Here is a 26136-nt window from a genome sequence, read left to right as displayed (position 1 = left end):
TGGGAGGGTCCCTACCGGTTTCTTAAAGTCTTCACAGGATGGAGAGGGCAGGGCCTCACCCTGGGGAAGCATCCATTCATTCATTCACTCAGTCGGTCAGTCATTGACCCACAAATCTTTCTTAGGGACTCCCCAAGAGCCAAGGCACAGCGCTCAGCTCCTATGACATAAGGAAAGGACAAAACCCACCAACCCTCTTCTGAGAGCATGTGGGGCAGAAGCTAAGGGTCTTGGGAGAGCCAGGAGAGCACCTCCCACAAGTTGGACTTCGCAAAAAAACTAGGTAGGAAATTGGGGGTCTGCCAGGAGGCCATTTCCCAGTGGGTGCACAGGCTGTGGAGTGACTGGACTTCCCCTGCAGAGACAGGAGCCTGACTCTTAGGACCCCTGGTGCGTGACGGTCCACAGCACCCCAGGACCTCTAACCCTGGCTTTTTTCTTGATTTTGCTCCTGTGGGTCACTTCCTCTGCCCTCCAGCTCTGAACCCCTGGGAAAGGGAGCTGATGGCTGCAGCTGCCCATGAGTCATGAGTGTAAAGTACACCCAGAGTCTTGGCCAGCCCGGTAAGGTGCCATTAGGTGAACATGGAGAAATGTTTTCTCCTGGACGCTCAGATCAAAGGCACCAGCCTTGATGTGCAGCCTTTTATCATCTTATTGCTCCAAGGGTGGGGGGCTGCTCCTTTCGCGGGGGCTGTGGGTATGAGGGCGTGCTTTGGGCCGTTCCGGCAGCTGTTTCGGCCCCCACCCCACCCGGTCCGGCCGCCCCCGCCCCTCGCTGTCCTGGGTGCCCCGCTGGCCCCCGGGCTCTTGGCTGGTGGCCCCCGCGCCTGGAAAGCGACCCCCGGTGCGCCCCGGGTTCAAAGGCCCGGCGCGGCAGCTCCAGCCCCTCCGGGGGGCGGGGAGGTGAGGGGGGTGGTGCGGGAGCCAGAAAAGCCCGAGCCCACAACCGGCCGGCCCCGTGCAGGAATGGGCAGCGCGCGCTGAAAGTTTGGGACCGCCGCAGCCAGCCGGAGCCGAGGGCGCCACGAACGGCGGCCCCGGACCCCACTGCTGGAGGGCGAGGCCAGCTGTGCCTCGCCGGTGCAGCGTCCTTTCGGGGGCCCCACGGGCCCGCCCTTCAGGCTCGGTGCTCCCGCACCCGACCGGGGTTCATGGAGCTGGGGCTGTGGCTCCTTTTCGGGCTCTCGGTGACCTCCGCCGCAGGTAAACGGGCGGGGGCGGCACGCCTCGCTCTGGCGCGAGCGCACACAAAAGGACCCGGGGGTGGGGGTGCGCCGACCCTTCGGGGGGCTCGGATGGGCGAGGAGAAGGGGTGCGTTTCTAGGGAGCAACCGCCTGCCTGGGTGCGGCACCTCTGCAGGCGCTTGGGGCCGCCTGGGAGGGTGGGGGGTGGCGGAAGGAGAGCGCGCGGTCTACCCGGTGGGATCTGGTGGTTGCAGCCCTCTCGCGGGCTGGAGACCCCGGGCCGACTTGGTCAATTTTTCATGAAGTTGGAAACTTTTCAGAAAGTTTGCATAATCTTTAGAGAGTGTGCACAATGCTTGCAAAGCTTCCAAAGTGTGAAAAGAACTTGCAAACTTTTCAGAAAATGAGAATAGCTTGCAAGCTTTTCCGAAGCTGTGCATGCAGCTTGGATACTTTATGGAAAGTGCCATGAGCTTGCAGACTTTTCAGGAAGTTTGGTCCCCCCAGTCTCCCCATTGTGGAGGCGTTTGGGGAGTCAGGGTGAGGGGTCTTCAGGCTCAGGAGCCTTTCAATCTGCCTCCTGCAGGATTCGGGCCTCACCCCCAGTCTGGGGATGCTCGCCCCAGTGGCGTGTCCTGGAGTCCCCCTGCAGCTAGCTCTGAGGGGGACAGCGAGGAGACTGCAGCCACGATGGTGCAGGGTCCTGGCCCCAGAAGCCTTGGGCAGGGGCAGGAGCAGGCACCTAGTCAGTCTGGGGAGCAGACAGCTGAGGAGGGACCTGCCCGCCACCGTGCCAGGCGCTGCACGTGCTTCACCTACAAGGACAAGGAGTGTGTCTACTACTGTCACCTGGACATCATTTGGATCAACACCCCCGAGTGAGTGGGCCCTGGGGGTGGGCGGGGAGGCAGGACTTGGGGGCCGGGGCTGCCCGCTTACTCACAATCCAGGTGCGACCTTGTACTACCCCAAAGCCCGCCTTGGAACAGCCTTAGTCCTTCCTGGGGCGGCCTCCAGCCCAGGTTCAGGCTGCAGGTCCGGGGTGTGACCCCCATCCCAGGGGGAACTCAATACCAGAGTTTCAGATCCGGAGAAGGGGGAGCCCCGCCCCCTGAGTCAAATGAGCTGACCAGAGGGATTAGATACCCGAGAAGCCCCTTGGAGCCACTTTTCTGAGATCGAGGAAGCCCGTCCCTCCCCCCAACCCTGCAAGGCTCCAAGGAGTTTAAAATTCCTTGAAAGCAGCCTGTTTTCTAGAGTGCAAGGGTGGGCTTGGCCAGGGTGAAATTCTACCTGGGCATGGCTCCTTTGCTTTCCAGGGCCTTTCGGGATGAGAAGGCAGGGCAGAGTGGCCTGGTGGCCGTCCCCGTGTCTTCCCCCAGCTGGCTCCCATCTCCCACTGCCGCTGCCGGAACTCTAGCTGTTGGGAACTCCCTGGCTAGAGGCCCTCAACATCACCCTCTTGAGTTAGTCTTGGGGTCTGCCCTACTGTGAAGTCACCCCCCCTCCCCCTCAGTCTTGGAGAGAGTGTGTTTTGAATGTGGCTCTTTGCCATGGGAGGATTTGACAGGTTCTCCCATGCTCTTCCTGGGTGTGCAGGAGCCCTTCTGCAGAGACACCATCTTGCCAACAGCAAAGGGAACTTGACCTTGCTCTGGTCACCATCTCTTGGACCTCCCGCCCAGAGGCTGGATGCTCTCGGGCACTCTCAGGCTCTTAGGGAGGAGCTGGAGCTGATTGGGCAGGCCGGCTCTGGGCTGGAAGGGCGACCCTGGAGCTGTGTGCACTGTGGTCCCCTCTAGCCTCGAGCTTGGTTGCCCATCTTATTTCATGGACACCTCAAAAATGAAACAAAGAGGAAGGTAATCCTGAGGGGTTGAACGTCTTTCAAACCATGACGATTCCTGTAGATAACTTGGGCAATGTCTGGACAGTCACTCCTTTATGCTAGGGTAGGTAGACAGGGAGGGCAATGTCCAGGACATGTACTCAGAAGGGCCCGGGCTTCTTTTAATGCTCTGCTATTGCTGTCTTGAAATTCTTAATATTTTTGGACCAGACTCTGCATTTGCATTTCCCTGGGCCCCACAACTTAGGCAGCCGATCCCCATGGCAGAATTAGCTTGCCTGGGCTGTGTCTGATTGAGTCCCATCTGGCCAATCAGCTACAGTAGGCAGGATCGGTGACCCCTCCCTGCTTTTTTCCTTTCATGGTGCCACCTGTGGGATAAAGTGGTGTGTGGGTGGAAGTGGGGGACTATAGATTGCCTTCTGTGCTTGGACAGCTTTCAGGGTCACCTTTTATTATGGCCCCCATCATCCCGCACTTGTCTTTCCTCTGATTCTTGTCCTCCTCTCCTCATGATCTGATGGGGTTGGCATCACAGAGTTTATTACATTGGGCCGTCAATGCTGGATTGAGGCCTTGCCTTGGCTAGAGTCCTAAGCTATGAATCTAGAAGGAGAAAGCAGAACACCCACCCGAATTAGGGGCAGAGAAGAGAGGGCGGGGAGGAAGGAGAGGATTTGGAGGACACCCCAGTTCCTTGCCAGTCCGCCAAGCCTCTGAGCCTTGGCTGGGGAGGAAGCAATTACTTGAAACAAGGCTGAGAGGCTAAAAAACACCTGCCATCTGTTTGAAATCCTGTCTCATAATTTTGAGTTGTCTTCTGTGGCCCAAAGTGAAGGTGTACAGTTTTGACTTTTTCCAGGACAGACAGCTTGATAACTTTTTTCCCCAAAGTTTGATTTATTTCTTCCCCTTTTCCTCCACCCTGATTCATTTTAAACACAAGGAAAGGATTAAATATGGTGTTTGTGAGTCCTGTGCAGTACTTAAAAAACACAAATGACAATTACCAGACTTGAACGTTTTGAAATTAGACAAGCTAAGTAATTTTTGAAAGGAAGATTTTTCTGAATGATCTTTATCTCTCTTTTCTTCCCTCCCTCCCTCCCTCTCTTCTTTCCTTCTTCCTTTCTGCCCTTTCTTCTTTCCTATTGACACTCATTGATATACAGAGATCCATTTGCTACCTTTGAAATACTTCACACTAAATTACAATTTGAGAAAGTGGGTCAAGTGGCAAGGACTGTAAGCTACTGAAGAAACGAAGGAATCTGGAATGTTATTGAATTCAGCTAACAGGACAATGGAGGGGCCAAGTTAGGTCCTTTCCAGCTTTTCCATTGGGCCCCTGGTCCTACCAGAGTCAGCTACTGCCCCAGCTCTTGGGTTTCTCCATCTGCCTCTCAGCTGCTGCTCCCTCTTCTTTAGTAGACCTTCTGTTCTCTCTCTTGAAACTACTGCATGGTGCCGTTCTCACCTCATGCCTTCTGGGTTGGCCTGAGGATCCAGGGGAGCTCAGAGTCTCTTGCCTGAAAAGAGGGTTTCAGATTTCAGGTAGGATTTGGCTTTTGGTGTCTTTCATCCAACTGACCACTCTGACACACAGAGAATCAAGAATCGTCCTTTATCTCTGAAGGACATTGGCAGGGCTGGAGGCATTCTGTGAACACAGACTTCATCCATGCCACAATCAAGACCTCACTTGTTGCAGAAGCAATGTTGGGGTTCCACCCAACACCCGTTTTGCATCAGCGTGGGAACTCAGCTGTCTGGCTGAGACTCAGGAGACTAGTTACTCTCTTACATATCTTCTAGCTGTGGATATAAGGTCTAGGGTCGCCAGTTCCCCCACATTCTCCCATGTGCTTAGTCCTTTCAGACCCAAGCTTGGACACCCTTTTCTGCCAGGGTCCAGCATGTAGTAGACACCCAATGAAAACAGGCTGGCTGAATTGGCTGTGAGTCCTGCCACCTGGTTAACCTTCCTTTCCTGGGCTGTTACTGCTGTTCTAGGCTGGGTACTTTCGCCCACACCCGGGGTTGCTTCTTTCAGGATGTGTAAATGCTTCTGCATGTGGGTGGGAACATGTATCTTTCTGGGGGATATTGCCCAAAACTTTTGCTACATCCTCCAAATGTCCCTTGGAAACCATACACTTCCTGCCTCCACAGAGGCAGCTGAGATCACAAATAATTGATGCGGTACTGTGATTTTCATAAGATTTCTTTGGGCCATATTGGGCTGTGCCAACCCTCCATCATCCCCCAAAAATCTTACCGGTGCCAACGAAAACAAAAATAAAATCCCAGATCAGAGAAAAACACATCCCATCTTATGGTCATGAAAAATTTGCCAGGAGTAAGGCAGCAAGGGGAGAAGGGAGAGAGTGAACAAGAAGTCCTTGTCTTTGTGTACTTGTACCTTTTGGGGCCACTCTCCGTGAGTGTTGTGAGTGTACTGAAAAAAACAACCAAACCCTAAGTGTCTGAGCAGGTTGTTGGGGATATGTGCTCCAACTGTCTCCCACCAGCCCTTCCGAGCCCTTCAGTGTTCACCTGGGAGAAGAGCAAAAGCCAGTTCTCCAAACGGTCAGTTTGCCTGCAGGGTGCCCAGCAGATCCAAGGAACCCCCTGGGATTCCTCCCCACCCATCTGCTAGGACACAGTGGGGCAGGCATTGCGATGCTGTGATGGTCACCCAGTTTTCCAAACAAACCACTGAGATGCATGGGCTGACAAGTAGGAATGTGGTATGAAGAGAGCAGGGTAGGATGTTTGAAACCACGACAGTGGTAGAAAAATCTGGGATCTACAACTCCACAGATGGGGAGAGACTCTGGAGACTCTCTGCACCCGCTTTGTAAAACGAAGCGTTCAGTCCAACTCTAGGGCACTGGCCTGGGGGTTTCTCCAGCCCCCCGCCCAGGGCCTGACCCCCTCCCAACAAGACAGCTGGCCTGGCTGTGCCAAAGCATGCCACGCTTATTTCATCCCGCAAGAATGACAATTGTGTTGCGTTCTTTTCTCCCCGAAAAGGTAAAGAGTCAAAATAATAATAATAATTAGCAAAACATTTAAGCTTGTACTCAAATGAATTCCACCCCCCAAAAAGGCAACATCACAGCAGATTCCAGCTTTGCCTATTGTGTTGCTCAGGAAAGGAATTTTAGCATGTTTGCAAGAAAAGAAAGGGACATTCTGGCTTTCAAGGCATCCCAGTGAAGCGCTGGAACTGGAACCAGCCTCCATTCACATGGGGCAAGTGGGGCACCCACCATGTGATTCCAGGGACTCCAGGAAAGGTCACCGTGACCGGCCAGCCATAGCAGGAGGTACCATCATTGGGCAGGTGGATTGTTTCTGGCCATCGTGGTTTTGGGAAAGTGTCATGCACGATGATGCTGGGGATGCTAACAGTGACCAGGGCATGGTGATGCCCGTCAATGCCTATGACGTGTCTCACACCACAGCCCCCTTTCTTGGGGATAGTTTTCCTCTATTTTACAGGCAGAAGCTGAGCCCAGGGAAGGGGAAGCCCTTGCCCAAGGTTATGGAGCTTGTAGGTAGGGAGCTGGACCCCATCCCGGTTTTCTGGCCCTGAAACCTACCATCTCAGTCTCTCACTGTACGTGTTCCTGAGGCCAGACTCACCTTCTCTGCTCTCTTAGGCAACTCCTGCATTCATTCATTCAGCACGTTTTCATTGTGTGCCTGCTCTGGTCCAGCACCGGGCAGGCTCTGGCGGCCTGATGATGGATGAAAGACAAGGTGCCCTGTCTATGACTGGTTCAGGGTGGTGTCATTCTTTTTTGTAGCGATGAGTCATATATAACATTTTATGTAGTAACATGCTTGTCCCTTTGCATTAATTAACGCAGGAATAAAAGCCCAAATCTTCGGTTTGACCCATATCTGACATTTTATTCTAGAATATGTAGTGTCGGCTCTCTGAGGAGTGTGTGACCTCTCTTTTAGCTTTTTAAACTCAAGGGGTTTAAAGAGAGGTCAATGAGGGGGGCTTGCTCGGTATGTGCACATGCATAAGGCAGGCCTGGAAGGTTTCCTCTCAGAGGTCAAGGATGTTGGGATACAAGGGGAGCGTGTCAGAGGGAGAGACCCGCTGCTTGCGAGCCCCATTCCTGAGGTATGACTTTATCTATTCAAGGATATGGCTCTCCGTCTGCCAGTCCGTCTTCAGGCTGCTTGGTGAGGTAGCCAAGGCCGAGCACAGACGGGAGACGAGTCTATTCAAACCCACCCCCTTCCAGCAAATCCAGCTCCCGACAGATGCTAATGGTTTTGTTCTGAGACTCATGGCATTTAGGGGAGAAAAGCGCCCTGGACCACCTCAACCGAATTTCTCCCCAGAGGAGGGACAGCAAGCAGCCTAGACATTGGAGTCAAACTGGGTTGGAATCCTGGATCTGCCAGTTAGACCATGCCACCACTCCGAGCCTCCGCTTTCTCTTCCATAAAATGCAGAAAGTCATAAATCCCAAAGAACGAAGTTGTCACAAGGATCCCATATAAGAAAATGCAAGGGCAGTGCCAGTAAACGTTCAGTTCCTTGAGGACAGCGACTGCAACGTGACTGCAGAAACGCATCTGGGACCGGAGAGCCCCTCTCCCTGCTCTCATGCTGTGGTTGGAGAGCACCATTCTTTCTCAAGTCTTGCCAAAGTCGGTCTCCTTGGAACGTCCAACCCTTGGCCTTACTCAGCCTCTTGGAGTAAGACAGAGCAAGCCTGCATCCTCTTTATATACCACAGTCCTTCAAATATTTGATGACGCTTGAGGCTTGATGGATAATCAGTTAGCATTGGTTAGCATAAGGTTTGCAGTGTCTGGGAAAGGCGTGCCCGGCTGTCTTGTTTTGCTGATAAGCCATTAGATAAAGATACCAAGGTGGCCAAAGGTTGTTACCAGGCTGCAGGCAATTCAGACACTCCCTTTTGTCCCTCCTTTCTTGTTTTCTGTTGCTTCCCTCTCACATAATTGGTGCCTAATTGGAATGTTTGGGAAACAGGACACTGTTTTCTGGAGGGGCTCACTGGGGATGGGGGGGCTGCCTACTTGTCTATAAAATGGGGGAGGGGGATGGGCCATGGTAGCTCAGCAGGCAGAGTTCTCGCATGCCATGCCAGAGACCCGGGTTCTATTCCTGATGCCTGCCCATGCGAAAAAGAATAAAATGGGGGTAGGATGGAGTGGTGATTGGGGGATAATTTGAATTATCTGCTTAATACCTCTCTGTTAAACACTTCATGGTGGTCGGAAATCTTAGGGTCTTGCAAGGTGAGTCTTGCAGAGTAAACATAATGCCTTGTAATTTGTATACTGGGGACCCCTTGAGGCCCCGAGACCCTCCTTTTCAATCTCATCAACCCCTGGGAGTAGACAGAGCCCTGCAAAGAACCCCAGGGGATACTGCCAATTTTGGCTTAAGAGAAGTAATTCCATGATATGCTTTTGAGAAAGACATTTTAAAAAGACAGTGTTGACCAGATGAAAAATTATGTTGAACTCAGAGTTCTGGTTCATCATGATTTTATCCTATGTCATAAGATTGTTTTTTTTTTTTCTCCCACTTGACCATTTCTATCTCCTCCTTGGAAATCAATTACACTTTGAATCCCAGTTTTGAGTCTGAGTAGTATATTCCTTAGAACATTGAATAGCATAATACTGCTTGAAAATTTTAGGACCTTGGGGCTGAATTTCAGAGTTTGTGGGTAAGGTCGGCTCCCACAAGGTGACGTTTCTGCGGGGTGTGCGTGGACGGAAAGCCCCTCTCCTGCCCCCGTGTCACCGTCGTCGTGAGTAGGTGTGGAGGTGTCCCAGGAGCAGGCAACCTTGGTGGAAACGCAGCTGATCCCGACTGGTTGAGAGAATAGTGGCTCAAGGCTGGGAGGGAGTTTGATTTGTAGCAAGAAAACTTGGTCAAAGAAGGTCGCGGCCCCCACCTGACCCCGGAGGGAAAATCTGGATTTCTGCTAGATGAAAGGGACAGCTTGGCCCTAAATCTGAAGGCAGATGAAAGGCTCTGACATCTCCAGTGCAGTCTATTCCTGCAAGAATTTAAAACAAAAGAAACCTGGAGGCAAGCAGTGTTTTCCTTCAGAAGGCTCTGCTGTTGTGGCTGGATCTCGGCGCCTCTTTCTGATCCCAGCCATCGGCGCTGTGCAGGGTCCGCCACCTTTCAGTGGAAGCGCAGCCCATTTTGTTCCTCCAGAAAATGCTGCTCAACCAGCAGCGTTCAACTTCCCAGCCCTCAGGAAATGGACCGGCTCTGTTGACCCTGAGAAGATGCCTCGTCGAGTTTCAGTTGAAAGAGAAAGCTCCTCAAAATGGCAAGCACGCGCACTGCCCCCCATGTGGATGTAGGAATTGATTTTACTTAAAAGCAAAATAAATCTAGAGAGTGGGGAGAGTGTGGTGAGACGGTGACCACAGACCTTGGAGAAGCTGCTTGTCCAGATGCTGTTTGGGGGGGTGGGGTGGGAGTGGGGAGGCATTCCATCCCTGTTACCCCACCAGGCCTCCTGGGAATAGGCAAACAAGACAAGGCATCCAGTTTTCTTTCCCATCTGACTCAGCTCAGAGTATTTGGAGACCAAGACATGTGGAGAGCTTTGGCCCCTTTCAAAGGCCTGGAGGTACAAGCCACCTCTTCTTTTAACTCAGTGCGGAGTTAGCTGGAGGCCTCCACATCAGTTATTCCAGAACAGGGTAGCCTGGGAGCTCTGTGCCCTGGCCCAGTGATTTTAAAAAACAGAAGACAGATTCATTTTATCAGAGTCCATGAGAAAGGCGTGGAGGTATGCCCTGCCCAGGTAACATGGTTCTTTCTCTGCAATGCGGTGCAGCCCAATGGTGGACATTCCTGTGACTTAGGGAGGACAGAACAGCTTTGCAGAAAGTTGGAAGCAAGTAAACGAGAAAGCAGAGGTGTTTATAGCCTCTGGATTTTTATGACTGTGACTTCCACAGGCTTCCTTGCAAAATTTAAGGCAGTGCCAAAAACTTCAGCAGTGAAGATAAACAAAGCATGATGCAATATTTTCAGAATATCAAAATCAATGCGAAAAATCAGAATGAACAAAATAGCAACATCTTTAATAAACGCAGGCTCCAACCCTGCACCTGGTGACTTACCACCCTCCTCTCACCCTGACTCTCAGCCTGGTTTCTTGTTTGAGGGTAAAGCCTGGATTTCTAGCAGGGACTCAAGTATTCTTAATTGGAGGTAAGTAATAATTCCATAAAACTACCAAAGGATGTTACACGAGGACACAATTAAATTAGGAGAAAAATGAGGGTATTTTTCCTCATCATTGTGATGGTGAGTTAAGTCTTCATTCCCTAGAATCGACTCCATCATTAACATGAAATCACCTGAAAATTATCAAGGGTGTCTTAGCTGCTTCTGCAGATGGTTTAAAGGAGTGCACGAAGGCATCAGCGTTTCCTTATCTACAAATATCCCCAGTCTTAAAAAAATATATATATATATATGCCTGCTCCTGTTTTAGCCTTTCTGTTTCCACTCCTGCAACCTATTTTGAGCCACGTCTGTCAGCAGCTTTGCATAAAGTTATAATGAGGCCATGCCAGGCGGACATGGGCTTCTCATGCCGGCGTTCGACCTGGAATCCATCAGGTCACTGGCAAATGGGAGAGTAACCCTAGCATAACTTATCTGAACGCATTTGTGTTCTACCAGACGGAGGGGGAAACCAGCTACTCTGTAAGCTTCTGTAGATGGCTTCATTCCTTGCATTTCAGAGGAGTTTGTTTCTCTTTTTTTTTTTTTTTTTTGAGCCATACTCTTGAAAATCCCACACCAAACAAGGAAAACAGAAGCATTTTTCTTTTGTTCTCCTTTCCTTTGGGCTCCACAGCTCTTCATAGGTGGGTGTGCCTGTGTTGGGGGTGGGGGTGTATATATATATCTGGGTTCCCGTGAGTTGATGGGATGATACATTCTGTTGCTTTGGGGTTATTTTTAGGATCAGTCATATGGCAATAGGACAACATAAGAGTGTAAATACTTTAGGCCACATCTTTCTAAATACGGCTGGTGAGATCCTGGGAACCTCTTGGCTTCGTTTGAGTTCAGTTGTGGTTTTTATTACTGGAGTGGATGTCTAGGGACATTCCCTCCAGTGACTGTACTGTTTGGAGATTCTCAAAGGCCAGTGAGGGCATTTGAGAATCATGGGGAGGAATTTGGAGCTGGACAAGAGATCCAGCCAATGCTTTCATTTCTCAAGCCCAGAGGGAAGGCACTTGCTCAAGGTCAGTTTGGACCAGAAACCTGAGTCTCTTGGCCGCCAGCCTAAGGAGACCTGCAGTTTCATCTCTGATGACCCACCCATCTGTGCTACCTGGTTTCCTCGTTAGGATGCTAATGTGGCCTGCAGAAATTTTTATCAAGACGTATTTCTTCCACTTAAAGTCATCTAGAGATTGTATTCTTTCTAGGAAAAGCCCTCAAAGATGGGCTGATTGGATGACAAAAGAAGCAGACATCCGTTAAATCAGCCAAGATTCTATGCATCTGGGAGACTGGATCTGGTCTAGAAGTAATGCCTAATTTAGACCTCATTCATTCATTGACTCATTCACTCAGCAGATATTTATTGAGTAGCCACTTTGAGTCAGACTCTGTGTTAGCTGCCCTGGGTGCAAGGGTGAAAGAAGGAGACATAGTCAGTGATTCCAGCTGAACAGAGCCCTGCTGTTGCTGACCAGGGGAGCGTGCCCAGGCCAGACCCAATCTCTGAAATGAAATAAGAAGGAAGCCAAACCTGCCACACAGACGAAGAAGTGGGCTCGCATCTTGGGTCTCACTGACAGGGGTCACCACTCCCTCTGAAAATATTTAGGATACTGTTAAAATTCCCAAACAATTAAGTCCCGAAGAAAAACAAAGATTTGGGGTTGAGAGGGTTGGGAGATGTCTTAAACTAACAGACGACAGCACATTGCTCACTGCTTTTGATACTCCCAAATACCCTAAAAAATCAACTATTTCTGAGGGACGCAGGAGGTGGGCTTTCCACGTTGGCTGGATGAGCTATCTGCCTTGGGTTCTTGCCACTATAAGATAGAAGGACCTTCTGCAGCTGAAGAAATGCTACAAGGCAAAAATTGCCAACTTAGAGTTACGTTGCTTGTAAGCATGAGGTTGTGTAATATTTTTTAGAAACAGAAAGTGTGTTCATTGCTTTCTGCTTGCGTAATGAGGTCGGTGGGGAGCTGTATTTCCTGACCTATTTTCTTTCCTGGAGGTTGGGAGAGTACCCTTTGGATTGCCTGGTATGAGGCCTGCTCCACAACAGGCTTTTGTAAGTATTTGAAGAGTGGACAAGGAATAAGTTTGCTGAAGGGTTAGACTTCCGAGGTGGTCCATAAAGCGTCTAGGGGCGGGGCTCTGCATATCTTGGAATGGAGGAGAGTGTACTATATGTTCTTCCTCCACCTGCCCAAAGGATGGTGCAGTCAGAACTAAACATTTCACAGCGGGCACACCTGGGAAGAAAAGATCTGAGCCAGCTTAGTTTGCTGGGATTTGTCCTGGTTCTGAGCAACTCATTTGCCCTTTGTGGCAATGAGAAAAATCTTGACTTTTGCCCAGCCACCAGTAGACTACCAGATCTCCCAGTGAAACAGAGGAAATAATGGTTGACTCAATCTCATGAAAATGATCAGTTAGGGATCCCCGGATGCAAGCAACAGAACCCTACTCTTGTTAATTCTGCCTAAAAGGAGGTTTTGGATGGACATACGATAACTTGCAGACTGAGAGGCTAAAAAGAAGAGGTCACAGGACAGTGCTGGGGGCCAGGGGTACAATCTGACAGGTAAAGCAGGGTCTGGCCACTTGGCCAATAGCAGCTCCAGAGTATTGTCAGATCCTGAGCTGCACCCCCACAGGTGTCTTTGGAGAGAGATGGAGCCTGAGTGGCCTGGCTTGGGTCATCTGACCAGTCCTTGGCCAGGGGAAGATGAAGCATGTTGATTGACAGCCTAACCAGGATGTCACATTATGGGGGAGGGATAACTCCCTAAAGGAAACAGTACTGTTAGCAGTGGACAGTTACTGTGCTCTTGAGCTTGTTTCCCCTTCCCTCCACGCTTTGCAGATAGCAGGGCTCCATGAGATGTTTGCCAAAGTGAATGGATACTTTCGTAGACCTTCGAACATTCAGGCACTTGCTGTAGTTATTTCATACTTACTAGTTAGCACAAAGTTCTTACCTGGCAGTTCTTTCTGGTTAAGGTCACAACAGTAGTAAATGAAGGCGATCAACACTTTCCTCCTTGTCTAATGAAATGTTCCTTAAGCCCAGGAGAGTGGGTGAGTGATGACTTCTGAGGATGGGAATTTAATAAAATCTAAAATTGAACCATGGCTAAAAAACGCGTTAGTGTCTAGAAATTGTTTCTCTGGGGAGTATAGAAGATGGTATCTGATGACCACTGGTGCCTGGCAGCTGAGGGGCTGCCTCCTTACTGTCTGCTAGTGGGAAACAGTTGTTTCTCCTTCTGGCAGTCACAGGATGGGTCAGCAAGCCGTGCATTCTGTACATAAGTCCCTGAGCTCAGATGCAGCATGAGCATTCCTCGAAGATATTGCAGATGTGCCTGTATTATGCCTGTATTCCCTTTACTTTCCCATGCCAGAAGGAAAAATGTGAACTGAAGGAGTTAGATCAACTTGGCATGCATTCTGATTGTGAAATGCACATATTCTATTTGTGGGGGAGACACTCAGCACTTTTTTTTTTGTATAAAGTAAAAAATAGTATTATTATGTATAAAGTAATAAATAGCAGAAGGTCTTAATTTTGCCCCTGTGTCATGTGGCCTGTCTGGCTTTGGTTTATGGGACAAGCCACTAGACTGGGGTTGTAAACTCAGATCCCCATGAGGAAAAGACAGGTAGCAAAAATGAACTAAGAAGGAAAGGTGAAAACTATTGAAGGTAGTGAAAACTGGACAAAATGGAGTGTGTATGTTCAATCCAAAGGAGCTCTTAACTCAGCTCCCAACGACGGCTGCTGTGTTGGAATGCAAGCTTGGCATTGTTCTATCTCCCAGTTATTCAAGAGAAGCTAGAAATCAGAGTGTGTGTGTGAAACGTCTAGATTAAAACAAAGCAAAACAGAATTCTGTTGATTGGATGAAGCCCACGAGAAGCCAGTTTGCCAACCTCTGTTGCTGGATCCAGACTTCACAGGGCCCCCGTCTGTCTTTTCATGACGTTGCCCCGTGGTCTAGTTTAGTGTCTGCACGTTGACATTCACTCAGCAAATATTTATTGAGTGCTATCCAATGGGGAGGGGGCGGGAATTGAAACTAGGATTTTGAGGGATGACAGTTTGATCAATTTCCCTGAGAATTTAGAGTAAGGTCACCAGAGCCCCTTTTTCCATTTCCTGCTCTGCCTTTATGAATACCTGGGTCTCTCCTTTAAACTTTCGGGTTGAAGCGAGTTTCCTGATCAGAAAGATGGAGGATGGTTACTCCCTTTTGAAAAGGCAGCACTGAACTTAAAAACAGAATGTACTGAAAAAGTCGGCTTTCCTTATTTACAAATTTCTTGTGGAGAGAAATAAAATATTTTCTGTGTAATGCTGAAGACGAAGAGTGAATAGGGAGATTTGGGAGTTTAATGATTAATAACATTTACATATGACATTTGGACCTATTTTAGGAAGCTGCAATGAATAAGGCTGACATCATCACTGATCAGATAGTGAATGTGATGGTAGCACCGCACTGTGAGCCTAACTAACAGCGCTCAGTTAGTATTTGAATGTGGTTAAAAGGGGAAATTTTAGGTTGTGTTTATGTTATTGGAATAAAAATTTAAGAAAAAATCCAATAAACTGGTCAACACAGTGAACCCAAAGTTAAACCATAGCCTTTAATTAATAATATTATTATAAATATATTATTATATGTATTATAGTAATGCTGTCATCACTTGTAACACATGTTCTACACCAGTGCAAGATGTTAACAATAGGGTGGTATCCGGGAATACTTTTATTTTATGCATGATTGTTCTGTAAACCTGCAACTTCCTGAAAAATAACAAAAGAGAAAAAATAATGGATGTTCTGAGTGTGTAAGTTGAGGGACAATTTATTATGCAAGCATAAACAACACTAGACTTTGCATTTATATGTGGGTGTGCATGAAGTCTATTTTGTTTTTGTTTTTGTTTTTTTTGAGAGTATTTGGACTGATCTGCATCTGGAGTTCTGTGTATTAATTGAAACATTATTGGACAATGATGTTACCTACTTTTACAAAGAATTGCATTCTCTGAACCCTATCATAGAATAATGACTAAAACAATTAGACAGAGAGTCTGGTCAGCGTTTCTCAGCCAATATAACTTCATTTTCCTGGTTTCAGTATTTGGTCATTTCTGTTCACCATTTATGAAACAAATGGCAAAGGGTAGCCACACAACTGATACAAGTGTTTCTTGGGCAGTGTTGAATGATGGATTGGCCAAAATGAGAAGTGGGAAACAGTGGCATTGCTGAGCAGTGTGGCACCCTGAGTCCTTATCTGCCCTCTTATTGCTTAGTCACACATCTGAAATGCGGGCCTGCCAGCTGGGACTTTTCTACTTGATACAACTTATTTGACTTCCCAGACCAAATCAATAACACCAGTAACTAACATTAATTTAGTGCCAACTCTTTATTAAATATTTCCGTGCAGTGTTATTCGGTCTGTCCAACCCTTTTTGTAGATCAGGAAACTGTAGAGAGGGTAGAGTGATCGTCAGTGTTTCACAACATAATCATGGAATTACCAGGTAATCTTTTTCTGCACTAACCTATTACCTTTTACAAACCTGTATATTCTGGCTTGTAATTTTTCTATTACCTGTTTTCATGCCCTCAAGCATTCACATACTGTATACATATACCTTTCTATATGCCTATCACATGTATCACAATAATAGGTATACAGGGGGTGCTTGACTAATGTGCTAGTTTAAAACTATTATGTAGCCCAGAAAAGCCATATTCTTTTACTAATCTGATCTTGTGGGGGCAGACCTATTGTTTAGAGTGTGGAAACCTTTGATTAGATTGTTTCTATGGAGATTGATCCACTCAATTGTGGGTGAAGCCCTTGACTGGATTATTTCCATGGAGACGTGGCATGCTGTATTGTGCATTGTACCTTTTGAGTAGATGGAGCTGTAATCCGCCTCTTCCAGGTGGTTCTTAATTAATTTACCAGCGTCTTTAAGAGAGCTCACAGAGAGGGAAAGCATTTCAGAAACAACATAGACGCAGACATTTGGAGATGCTTGGGAGTGCTGACAGAGCGAGCGACATAGATGTTTAGAGATGCAAACATTGCCATGTGCCTTCCTATGAGATGATAAGCAAGTCAGAAACCAGAAGGATCCACAGGGGCTCATAGAAGTGTTTGAAACCAGAAGCCAGGAGAAGATGCAGATGTCAGCCATGTGCCTTTCCTTATGACAGACAGTGGCCTTTCTTGAGTCAAGGTGTCTTTCTCTAGATGCCCTAATTTGGTTTATTATGGCCTTAGAACTGCAAACTTGTAATTTAATAAATCCCCTTTATAAAAGCCATTCCATTCCATTTCTGGTATATTGCGTTTGGCAGCCTTAGCAAACTAAAACAACAAATGTTCGCGATTCTTTGCAAAAATGTTTTGTTTTGTTTTTTCCCTATGGTTATTGAACTCTTCAGGTTGGAACGCATCTAGTCTTGCTGAACTAGGTATTCAGGGTCTTGGAATTCCTTACTCAAATGCCACTGAGCCCACTCCAGGGCCTGTGTCTTCCAAGTCTGACATCCAGGGACAATACAGGCCTCCAAGTATATATCCATTGGCCTGTGGGATGGCCGAGAGGCAGCTGCTTGCAAGGTGGAGGGCGAAGGGAGCTTGGATGTCCAGGCTGGGGCATCCACGTGAATTGCAGATGAGGCCTCTTGGTTCAAGATGGAGCAAGGAGGGAAAAGAAGATACTGATTCTCCTTGGGCCACCATGTTTCTATATGGGACTTGAAGGAGTCCAAGAACTATTAAACCTGGACTTCCAGGGTGTTTTGAAACTCTATTTGTCCAAGTAGGAGGATGGAACTATTTTACACAAACACTTGTCAACTTGATTTAAAATTTTTCAATTTTTAGGCCCGTGGGATGTGTACCTCCATTTGTACTCTAGGCCCTGGCCCTACCGATGTTAGGCGTGGGCCTGCTGTGGTCCGGATCCTCTCTTCAGAATCTTCTGGTTTGCCACCTCCTTCATGGCCTCGTGCTCAGGGAAGGGGATTCTGTGCCTTGGAGCCGTGGGGAAGGGAAAGGGGCTGTGCTTCTCTGTAAACATTCTTTTAAAATTGCAAGTGCTCGTTTGCATACTAGCTCTTTGCTCTTGACTGCCAGGAAAATGCTAAGCATTTCTCTATTAACAAATGCTGCATTGCCTTGCTTCCTTACTTAAAACACTCTAAAGTGTTTTTGCTCATGCTGAGTGGCTCTTTGCCGGCAAATGCATAATCAGCTGACAGCAATTTCAAAATTGCAGGTCTTACTGTTGATGGAAAAATGGAAAAGTCGTTACTCCCCCTATGTAATTTTCACCGAGAAATGGGGGACTGGGTTTAATGTCAACACTTAGAGATTTAATGCGACCCTATTACTGGAAAAATATACCTTTAGCCAGATCCTGCTTCGCAACACTGCCTGCATTGTTTTGCTCCCCAGCCCCCCACCCCCACATCTTTCCCATTTCTGAGAAAAACGGGGGTTTTAGCAAATGTTCAGCTGAGAACTGGAGGGGGCCCTGCTTTTGTCCTACATTCTCTGAGTAGACTGTTCTCCAGCTAAACCTGCCTAGGTGAGGAGAACACCACCCCCCCCACCCCCGCCTCACCATTGCTGTTTCTCAACAAACTGGGGTGGGGAGAAGAGCTGGGGAGAGGACAACAGGACTGGGAGAATGTGGTTGGTAAAATTCCTCAGCTCTGGTGTCCACTTTAGCACGGAGGGACGTTTGCTCAAAACTTTAGGTCACCATGAGGTAACCTTCTTCCCCCTTTGCCCTCACCACCCCAAAAGACTCCACAGCATGTGTTTTTCAAATTAAACTCAATTCAATTTGATTTGGTTTTGAAGATGCATAAAGGATGTCAGGATACCCTTTAAGCCCAGTGATTGGTGATGCTCCATGGGGTCCAAAGAAGTCATTGGGGAATGACAGGAAAATCATGACTTATCGGAAAAGCAGCTCTCAGCCATGTGGGGGACTGAATTGTGTTCCCCAGTTTGGACATGTTCTTGTTCTTGGTCCACTTTCTATTGGGTGAAGACCCATTGTGAATACGATCTCTTCAAAATCTAGGCCCACCTGAATCAGATTGGGCTTTAGTCTGGATTCCGGGAGTCCCTTATAAGCAGAGTGAAAGTTGGGGGTAGAGAGAAGCCAAGAACAGCAGCCAGAGGGCAATGGAACCCAGAAAAGAAAAGGGAAGTTGCTACCGTGGCAAAAGACAAGGAACCCCAAAGTTTGCTGGCCAGCCAGAAGATACGGACCCCGGCCCCAGGAGGAAACAAGCCTTCTGGCCTCTGGAGCGTGAGCCCATTCCTTCTTGTGCTTCTACTGGCCCATTGTATGACATTTGTTTGGGGAAACTCTATCAGGCCAAATAAATTTCCCCAAGTTTTTAGTAATTTGTTCCCTAATCATGTTTAATAGTACTAATGAATTAAACATAAGCTTTTAACTTTTTTCCGCCAAATTCCTTCACGGTCTCCAGCCTTCTGCTCTAGAGAGTTTGGAAACACACATTCTAAGAAAAGATCTAAACGTTTCATTGTTCCGCAAGGCACCAGCACCCTTGTCCCGACTCCAACCATAAAGGAAATTGGTAAACAATTTCAGACCTTTCTTCATAATCAGAGCTTTCCTAAGGCCAGTTCTGTTCTCAGTTGCATCTCCAGGTCGGCCGGCCGTGGAGCCTCTCACAGGGGACAGGAGAGGGGTGGGGGGTTGGTCTGGGGCTTGACTCTGAGGACGCAAGACAAGACGCTTCTCTAACGACTGTAATTGCATCTGCCTTAATCCCATTAGTGCAAACTACAAAGCCTGAAGTGCAAACAGAAGAAATTCAGTTAAGGCAGGGGTGGGCACTGGGGAGGGCCTCTGGCTGCAGGGCTAAGAAGGGGGCTTATTGGGTTGCTGAGCCAACCCGGGTGTCAAGATGAGAAGGCAGCTCCGGCCAGCACATATGTCAACCGAGATGGCCTTGTCAGGTGTTTTGGATGCAGGGAGGAAAGCCTCAGACAGGGTGCTCTTATTTGTAATCACCCTTAATTATCTGTCTGCTTTCCATGGGGCAGAGCAGAGGCCCTGGCTGGGGTTTTGTTGCTGAGGAGAAGAAACCCATGCCAGAGAGAGTCCAGGGCCGGGGCAGTCTTTCCCGTAGCGGGTCTTGGAAAGACGGAAAGTGCCCCCACGTGTGCACAGGCAGAACCCTGAGTCCTGGTGCATGTTGAACTCACACTCAGTGACGATCACCTGGGTAAGGGAACCTGGTCTTTGCACACACATGCACACACTTACACGCACACACACAGCTTCTCGCTCCCTGGAAAGACTGGCTGCTGGGAAGATGGCTGAAATTCCGTTCTGCAAAGGGGGCCCCCACTTCTCCCAGGGCCACTCCCCCCATTTATCCTGTCAGCCCCCAAACACTTACTGGGGGTTGGGGTAAGCAGGGGCTGAGCAGTTCCCTCTAGAAGCTGCTAAGACCCAAAGCTGTGTTGCGGGGTGGGGGTGGGGTGTTTGACGCGGTTGACCCAAGTTCCTATGTCCCTCCTTTCTTGCCTCCTGGGCACACCCAGACTACAGGTGTGGCTCCCATCTTACCACCCCCCCACACACACAGGGCGTCCCTTGCCCGGGAGCCTATCACACCCATCCAGAAGTGCCAGTGGGGCTCTGACATCACTCTGGCTCCTTTGCAGAAGGACTGTGCCCTACGGACTGTCCAACTACAGAGGAAGCTCCCGGAGCAAGCGGTCCATGGGACCCACGAAGCAGAGACACCTGCGCTGCTCTTGTGTGGAGAGAGATGACAAGGCCTGCATGCATTTCTGTGCTGGGACCTCAGATGTGATCAGGTACGTCCCCTGTCTGCTTTCTCTCCTACCCTGTGTTAGTTACCCGTGGGTGAGGCAGGCTTTGGGCCCTTCTTAAGGAAGTTCTGGCTGCTGGTGCCGGTGCAGAGCAGTCCCACCCAGCCCGGCCCTGGCCTCTGGGGTCCCGTGGACGGGGACAGACTGAGGGCAGAAGCCGGCCCTCGGCAGCCAGAGGCAGCCTGGTCACAGCACCCTTTGCCATCTTTCAGAACAAAGGTCCCAGGGTGGCGTAGACCCTGTTTAGTCTCTAGATATACTGCTTCCAGTCTACATCACGCTTTCCAAAAATCTGAATATGTTGCCTACATTTAAAAATCAAAGACTTCACCATCAGGTTCCACGGGGCCCAGGTTCCCTCCCAGCTATTATGGGCTGGAGTGGAATGGGGTCCACTCCTGCTTGAGAGAGACCTGCTATACTCATTCACCTGCTTTCCTCATTTTTCTTCCCTGTTGGCCCCCAGGCCTGAGTTTGAGACCCCGTAGGTTATTCCAGCTGCCTGAGTGAATCTTGCGCGTCAGGGTTTAATTGCATGGATGCACAGACCACGGATTTGGCTCAGCGTGCTAATTTCAGTTGTAGTCACATCTCAGCTGTTCCTGTGGATGTGCCTTGCTCATCTTTTGCTTCACTTTGGGCTGCAAGGCATCAACCCAGCCTAGCCGAGCAACCCCTTAGAAGGTACTTCTGAGAGCTGGGGTAGGCGGGCCAGTGACATTCATGTGCTTCCTTGAGGCAGCAAAAGAAACCAACCCAGAGGGTGAGCTACCATCAAGGCAAGAAACAGAGAAAAGGAGCCACCATACTCGGAAATCTAGAATGTGCTGTCTGGGAAGCCCAGTGTGGAATGTTCTCTCTCTTCCCCTACTTGGCTTTTGGACATCTGCTGACTGCCTGGCTAGCGGGCATACACGGTCCTTTGGTGGAGAGCTCTCATGAGCTCTCAGCCTTTAGAGTGTGTGCAGGGGCTGCACTGCTTGCTGGTGGTAGAGATGAAGTCAGAGTTCAACATGGCAGACAACCAGCCACATGGAAATGCAGCCCGATCATTAAAACCAGCTTTCTCCCTGCAGGAATGCAAGGATGGCAGGAAAACCAGACAGAGGCAAGGAAGAGGAGGCCAGCATCGAGGGAGGTGAAGCTGCTTTCCGAGGCGCAGGGGATACTGAGGGTGTTTGAAGGTGGCAGAGGGTCTGGGACAGCGGCCAGTCAGAAGCCCGCTGCTCAAGGAGGGCTGCACCCACAGGTGACCACGACTCCTGTGGGGTCGGCTCTGGGGGCAAGCAGGCCGAAGCTTAGACAGGACTGTCATCTCTCAGTCCCTGGCTAGTCTGCCATGGGTCATGGAGCAGCCCCTTTGTGTCCCTTACAGTTTTAGACCCGAGATTTCCAGCCCCGGAGTTTCCTGGCCAAGACAAAGCCAGCCAACCCAGCACATGGACTTATCTTCCCACACCCATGTTCTCCATTACTCCGGCAGCAACGTGTGGTCCTTAGCAAAAAAACCTCTCTCCTCTCTAGCAGCTGATTCTGGCCAGAGGTGAATTACAACAGCCAGGCATCAGGCTCCCCCAAGTTGCCCAATTTGCTTTATTATGATTATTCTTAACTCACTTGTCTTTTTTGTGTTCGAGATCCTGAGGGCTTCCTGCAGCCAAACTGGGCTGGTTTGTCATTCTATCAATCAGAAATTGCTGTTAGCGACTTGCCTGCACATCTGCAACACGGTTCTAATTTATGTTTGCAACAAAAGCCTGGAGGTGGCTTAGTTTCCTACAGGGTCTGATCAAGGGAAGATTAAACCAAGCTCACTATACAGGGGGCCTTCCAAATTGGTGGCAGATCACATCTTGTGGTCCTAGAGAGGGACCTGTCAGCAACCATAATAAAAATAGAGAGGGAGGAGGAAGCTGGGGTGGCAGAGGGACCCCAAGGGAGCGGGAAGGCCCCAGCTGGTCCCGCACTTAGCCTTTTCATTCTTTCTCCATATTTTCCCTTCCTCACTCCAAACCGGATCCCCTCTCAGCAAGGGTGGGATTTTATTAGAACCATCCATCCTTTCCGTCATTTACTCATTCCCTCATGCATTCACTCAGCAAACATCCATGAGTGCCTGCTAGATACCAGGCATCGGTCAAGATGCTGGGGACACAATAGGGACGAGGCAAATTGTCTGCCTTCCTGGAGTTTAAATAGTGGAGAAGCAGGCAGCAAATGAATACTGGAAACATGCAGTGAGAACTGCTGAGGGGAACAGTAAATCCAGGCAGAAGAGGAAGCTTTGGGGGTGGTTGTAATTTTAAGTGCAGGTGGGTACAGGGGCAGCTTCACTGAAAAGGTGACATTGGCCTAAACACATATGAGGGAAAGGTGGGGGGAGCCCGGGGAAGGAGATTTCAGGCAGGGGGCACAGTATGTACAAAGGCCCTGCGGTGAACACATTCAAGGAACAGCAGAGGGCCTGGCACCCAAGAAACATTCATTTGCCTTTGTTGCTGATATTTTTATTGTACCGTCCCATGTAAGGAAGAGGAGATTGGTTTGCACAGGGGTCCCTGGGCGGAAACGGATGCCGTCTGCACCACCTTCAGGAAAAGGTAGATCTTGCAGGTCTTTATGATTCACAAAAGCTCCTGTTAGAGAAGTTTTACTTAGAAAGAAAGGAAGGAAGAAAAAAAAAGCTCTGCCTTTGATTGCCTGCTTTCTTGCAAGACTTGACTTAGTTATTCCCAGGTTCTCATTCTAAGAGTGGAAGGCGTCTACCAGCTCCTAGCCAGCAATTATCACAAAGCCCGGGCCAGCTTGTCCTCTATTCGCACCTTTCCAGTTGCGTGGCAGGCGCTTAAATTGCCGAGAAGTATTGGCAATGAGGTTTAGCACCAAATGGGGAGCAGGCGAGAGATGGGACGGGAGGAAACCGCAGACATAAAGTCACCTTTTCCAGCCAGGAAAGAGCTGTCCTTTGGTAACATACCTCTTTTTCCCTTTTGACCCTTCCCCCAAGACAGGTTGAAGTCGAGGATCAACGAAGCAAGTCGGCTTTAGACCGCCCCCATCATATGCTCACGCATGGCCGTGGAATTCACCTGCACTCTGCCTGCCTGCTTCTACTCACAGTCTTTAGGGAACCGCATAGGAGAAGGGCTGTGCAGTTTCCCATTCAGGGAAGGCATCAGCCATTGGTCCTACACGGGTCAAGTTTTCATCCTTTAGAGGACGACGGATGACTTGCAGTGATGGGAGAAGACCCACTCAAAGGGTCCCCCACTTAACACCCCCCCACCCCAAGCATGGTCAAATCAAAATGACCCCAGTTTCCCTAATGGGTAAAACGATCCCAGAATTGCCCCAGGTCCCCATGTCTGCGGCTCCAGTTTCACACAGGAAATTGTTTTTGGAGAGGAATGACAAGTTGGATAACCACTTACTGGCTTGTGACATGGATCCTCTTTGAGAATAAGTGGCCTCCAAGGCTGACTCTTTGCAAAAGTAAACAGACATCAGTCTTGTAATCAATGCAAAACGCCCATGTGGCAGGAGGGTGCAGATATGTGTAACCTAAAGTAGAACAGCCAGCACAGCGTTGACTTAGCAGAGTCAGGAGGCCCCTCCTGCAGACACAGATGACAGCTGCAAGGTTGCTTATGAGTTGGAAGCTTATAGGATTTGGATAGAAATTTGCAGCTGTGCTTGGTTGCCACCAAAAGAATGCATCTCAAAAAAGGAGGGGGAGGAAGAGAGAAATAGCCATGCTTGCAACAAAAAAAGAAGAAAATTCCTATTTGCTGCCTTTGAACTCTGGGACATGTACTCTGGAGCCTGCTCTTGTTCCATGGACTGACTCTTGTGTCCTTGTTCGAAGCCCAGGCCTGATGCACAATAGAGTTCCCTGGCCTCATTTTTAAGAAGCTGGCTGGAAAGAAAGCCCCCGCTCAAGGCTATTAGGTTGAATATTTGCTTCCATGAATAAATGGATCCAGGAATGGATCTCTGGGGAATGGCTTCAAAATAAGCCAGGAGCACAAACTCTTTGTAAATTATGTAAATTCCTATTTATCTATATAATTGGCAACAACTGGGAATCGTAAACTCCTGATGGTTCACAGGCTCTTTCAGCTGCGCTTTTACTGTCACGCTTGTAGCGGACCGTGTCGGAAAACAACTGTGCCATGTAAAGCCATGTGCTGGGGGAGGGCCCCTTGCCCCGTCCCCTGGGGCCCTGAGGGCTGAGAGATGAGAACTGGCATTTGGGTACATGCAGAGGTCACGATGCGGAGAAATTTAAGATGGTAAATGACTAAATGACTGGATGTTGGCCTTGACCAAATGCTAAATTCTTTATGAGTGTTTCATAAGTTATTGCACATATTAAAGTATCACAAGGAAATGAAATTGACTATACTTGTTAGCAGATTTTGTACAGTTAAAGAAGCAATTATTTATTATGAAACTGTTCTCTACTTCAACCCCTTTTATATGGATCTTTTAAAAGTAAAGTCACTATGTATATGTGTGTGTATATATATACACACATATATAAAATTGTGTCCTGAATCCAAACTCATATTCCTTAGAGTTTGAATGCCATTTTTAAAACCCATATGAACTGTTGGATCTGAGGCAAGATGATATCTCGGAGAGAAATTCATTCATTATTCTAACACTCAGAAAATGCTAACTGTCAAATGTATAATAAAAAATATCCTAAAGTTCGCTCTGATTTGTGAGTTTTTCTTGCTGTTGCTATATGCACGGATATATGTCAGCTTTTCATAGACTCTAGAGGGGATGGGAGGGGGTTACAGTTCCAGAAGTAGAAGCCATCTAAAGTCATTTATGGAGTGAGATGGAGGTCTGCTTGAATATTAAGGAAGGAGCAGGGTCTGGGGACCTTCTCAGGAGAGAAAACATTCAAGGCAGTTGGGAAGAGATAAATTTGGGAAGAAAGTTGTCTTCTTCCCCATGGCCAGAAGATGCTCTGTTCACCTTTAGAGCAATGCAGAACTTTTTCTTATGGTCACATGGGCAACAGAAATGCTGAAACTGGATTCTAGGAAGAGAACAGAACCTTCCAGGAGCCAACAATTGACTCTATTTGCCTCTCAGATTAGCACTTACTCTGCATTGAAGCTTTGCAGCAACACAAAGTTTTTGAGCAATAATGGCCCAAAGTGACCACATTTCATTTGCTCTTCTATTTTCTATCAACTGCAACATTTTAAAACTTCAAGACTTATAAATCAACAATGGGGATGGAAGTTACCAGAAAAGCACTGGGTTTTCCTCCCTCCCTTCTTCTTTCCCTCTTTCCTTCATTATTTCAAAAGAAACAAGAATTGGATACTATTAGAGGCAGAGAATTGGACAAAGAGAGAAAACAAGCTAAAACACAAAGAGAAATTCGACATTCTGAGTAGGTGTTAATACTGTCTAATCTGAGGAAACCCAAGAGTCTCTTGTTTTAATTAAACTCATTTTAGAGAATTTTGACTTTGACAAATTGATAGATTGGGTACTTATTTATTCTGCAGATGTGAGGTAGCAAAGGGAAGGAGCTGCCTCTCTTCAAATGTGGCACTAAGAGAGGCCTGGAGTCCTGTAACCCTTCAGATGCTGCAGACACCCAGAAGAAAGGAGAGGGAAGCCAAGGAGTCCTAGGAGCCATGGGTACATCTGAGAGTCCCAGAATGGCAGGCATCTCTGGGATTGTAGGTGAGCAAAGCATGGAGTGGGAGACTTTGGAATCGTGAGCAGGACCAGCTGCAAAACTTGAGGGGCCCGGTGTAAATGTCAGTGTGAGGCCCCTGGTTCACAAGGTATGAAGAATCTCAAGATAGCGCCAGCAGAGCCTCAAAGCCTGGAGCCCTTCAGAGCGCTGGGCCCTG

The 26136-nt window shown here is 48.5% G+C and overlaps 1 protein-coding gene across 2 annotated transcripts; it reads left to right on the top strand.

Annotated features, from left to right (window-relative positions):
* Positions 1–975: 975 nt before the first annotated feature.
* Positions 976–24961, top strand: EDN3 (endothelin 3). 2 transcript variants are annotated; one of them, XM_077112660.1, is made up of 5 exons: positions 976–1206; positions 1775–2066; positions 20078–20233; positions 21325–21386; positions 23260–24961. In XM_077112660.1, the coding sequence occupies exons 1-5, from the start codon at positions 1155–1157 to the stop codon at positions 23262–23264; spliced, it is 567 nt and encodes a 188-aa protein (XP_076968775.1). In that variant the 5' UTR covers positions 976–1154; the 3' UTR covers positions 23265–24961. The 2 variants fall into 2 exon arrangements, with proteins under 2 accessions (XP_076968775.1, XP_076968769.1); XM_077112654.1 differs by having other exon boundaries at positions 23256–24961.
* Positions 24962–26136: the final 1175 nt, after the last annotated feature.

This window comes from Tamandua tetradactyla, chromosome 1 (assembly GCF_023851605.1).
Source record: "Tamandua tetradactyla isolate mTamTet1 chromosome 1, mTamTet1.pri, whole genome shotgun sequence".
NCBI lineage: Eukaryota > Metazoa > Chordata > Mammalia > Pilosa > Myrmecophagidae > Tamandua > Tamandua tetradactyla.
The sequence above is the reverse complement of the archived record's forward strand: the minus strand, read 5'-3'. Positions and strand labels throughout refer to the sequence as shown.

Bases quoted from the DNA above. Each gene is read 5' to 3' on its own strand.
- EDN3 (XM_077112654.1), top strand. From the start codon at position 1,155: ATGGAGCTGGGGCTGTGGCTCCTTTTCGGGCTCTCGGTGACCTCCGCC. The intron at 20,234-21,324 runs GTACGTCCCCTG...TTCTCCCTGCAG, and splicing joins GGGACCTCAGATGTGATCAG to GAATGCAAGGATGGCAGGAA. The intron at 21,387-23,255 runs GTGAAGCTGCTT...CCTTCCCCCAAG, and splicing joins GGAGGCCAGCATCGAGGGAG to ACAGGTTGAAGTCGAGGATC.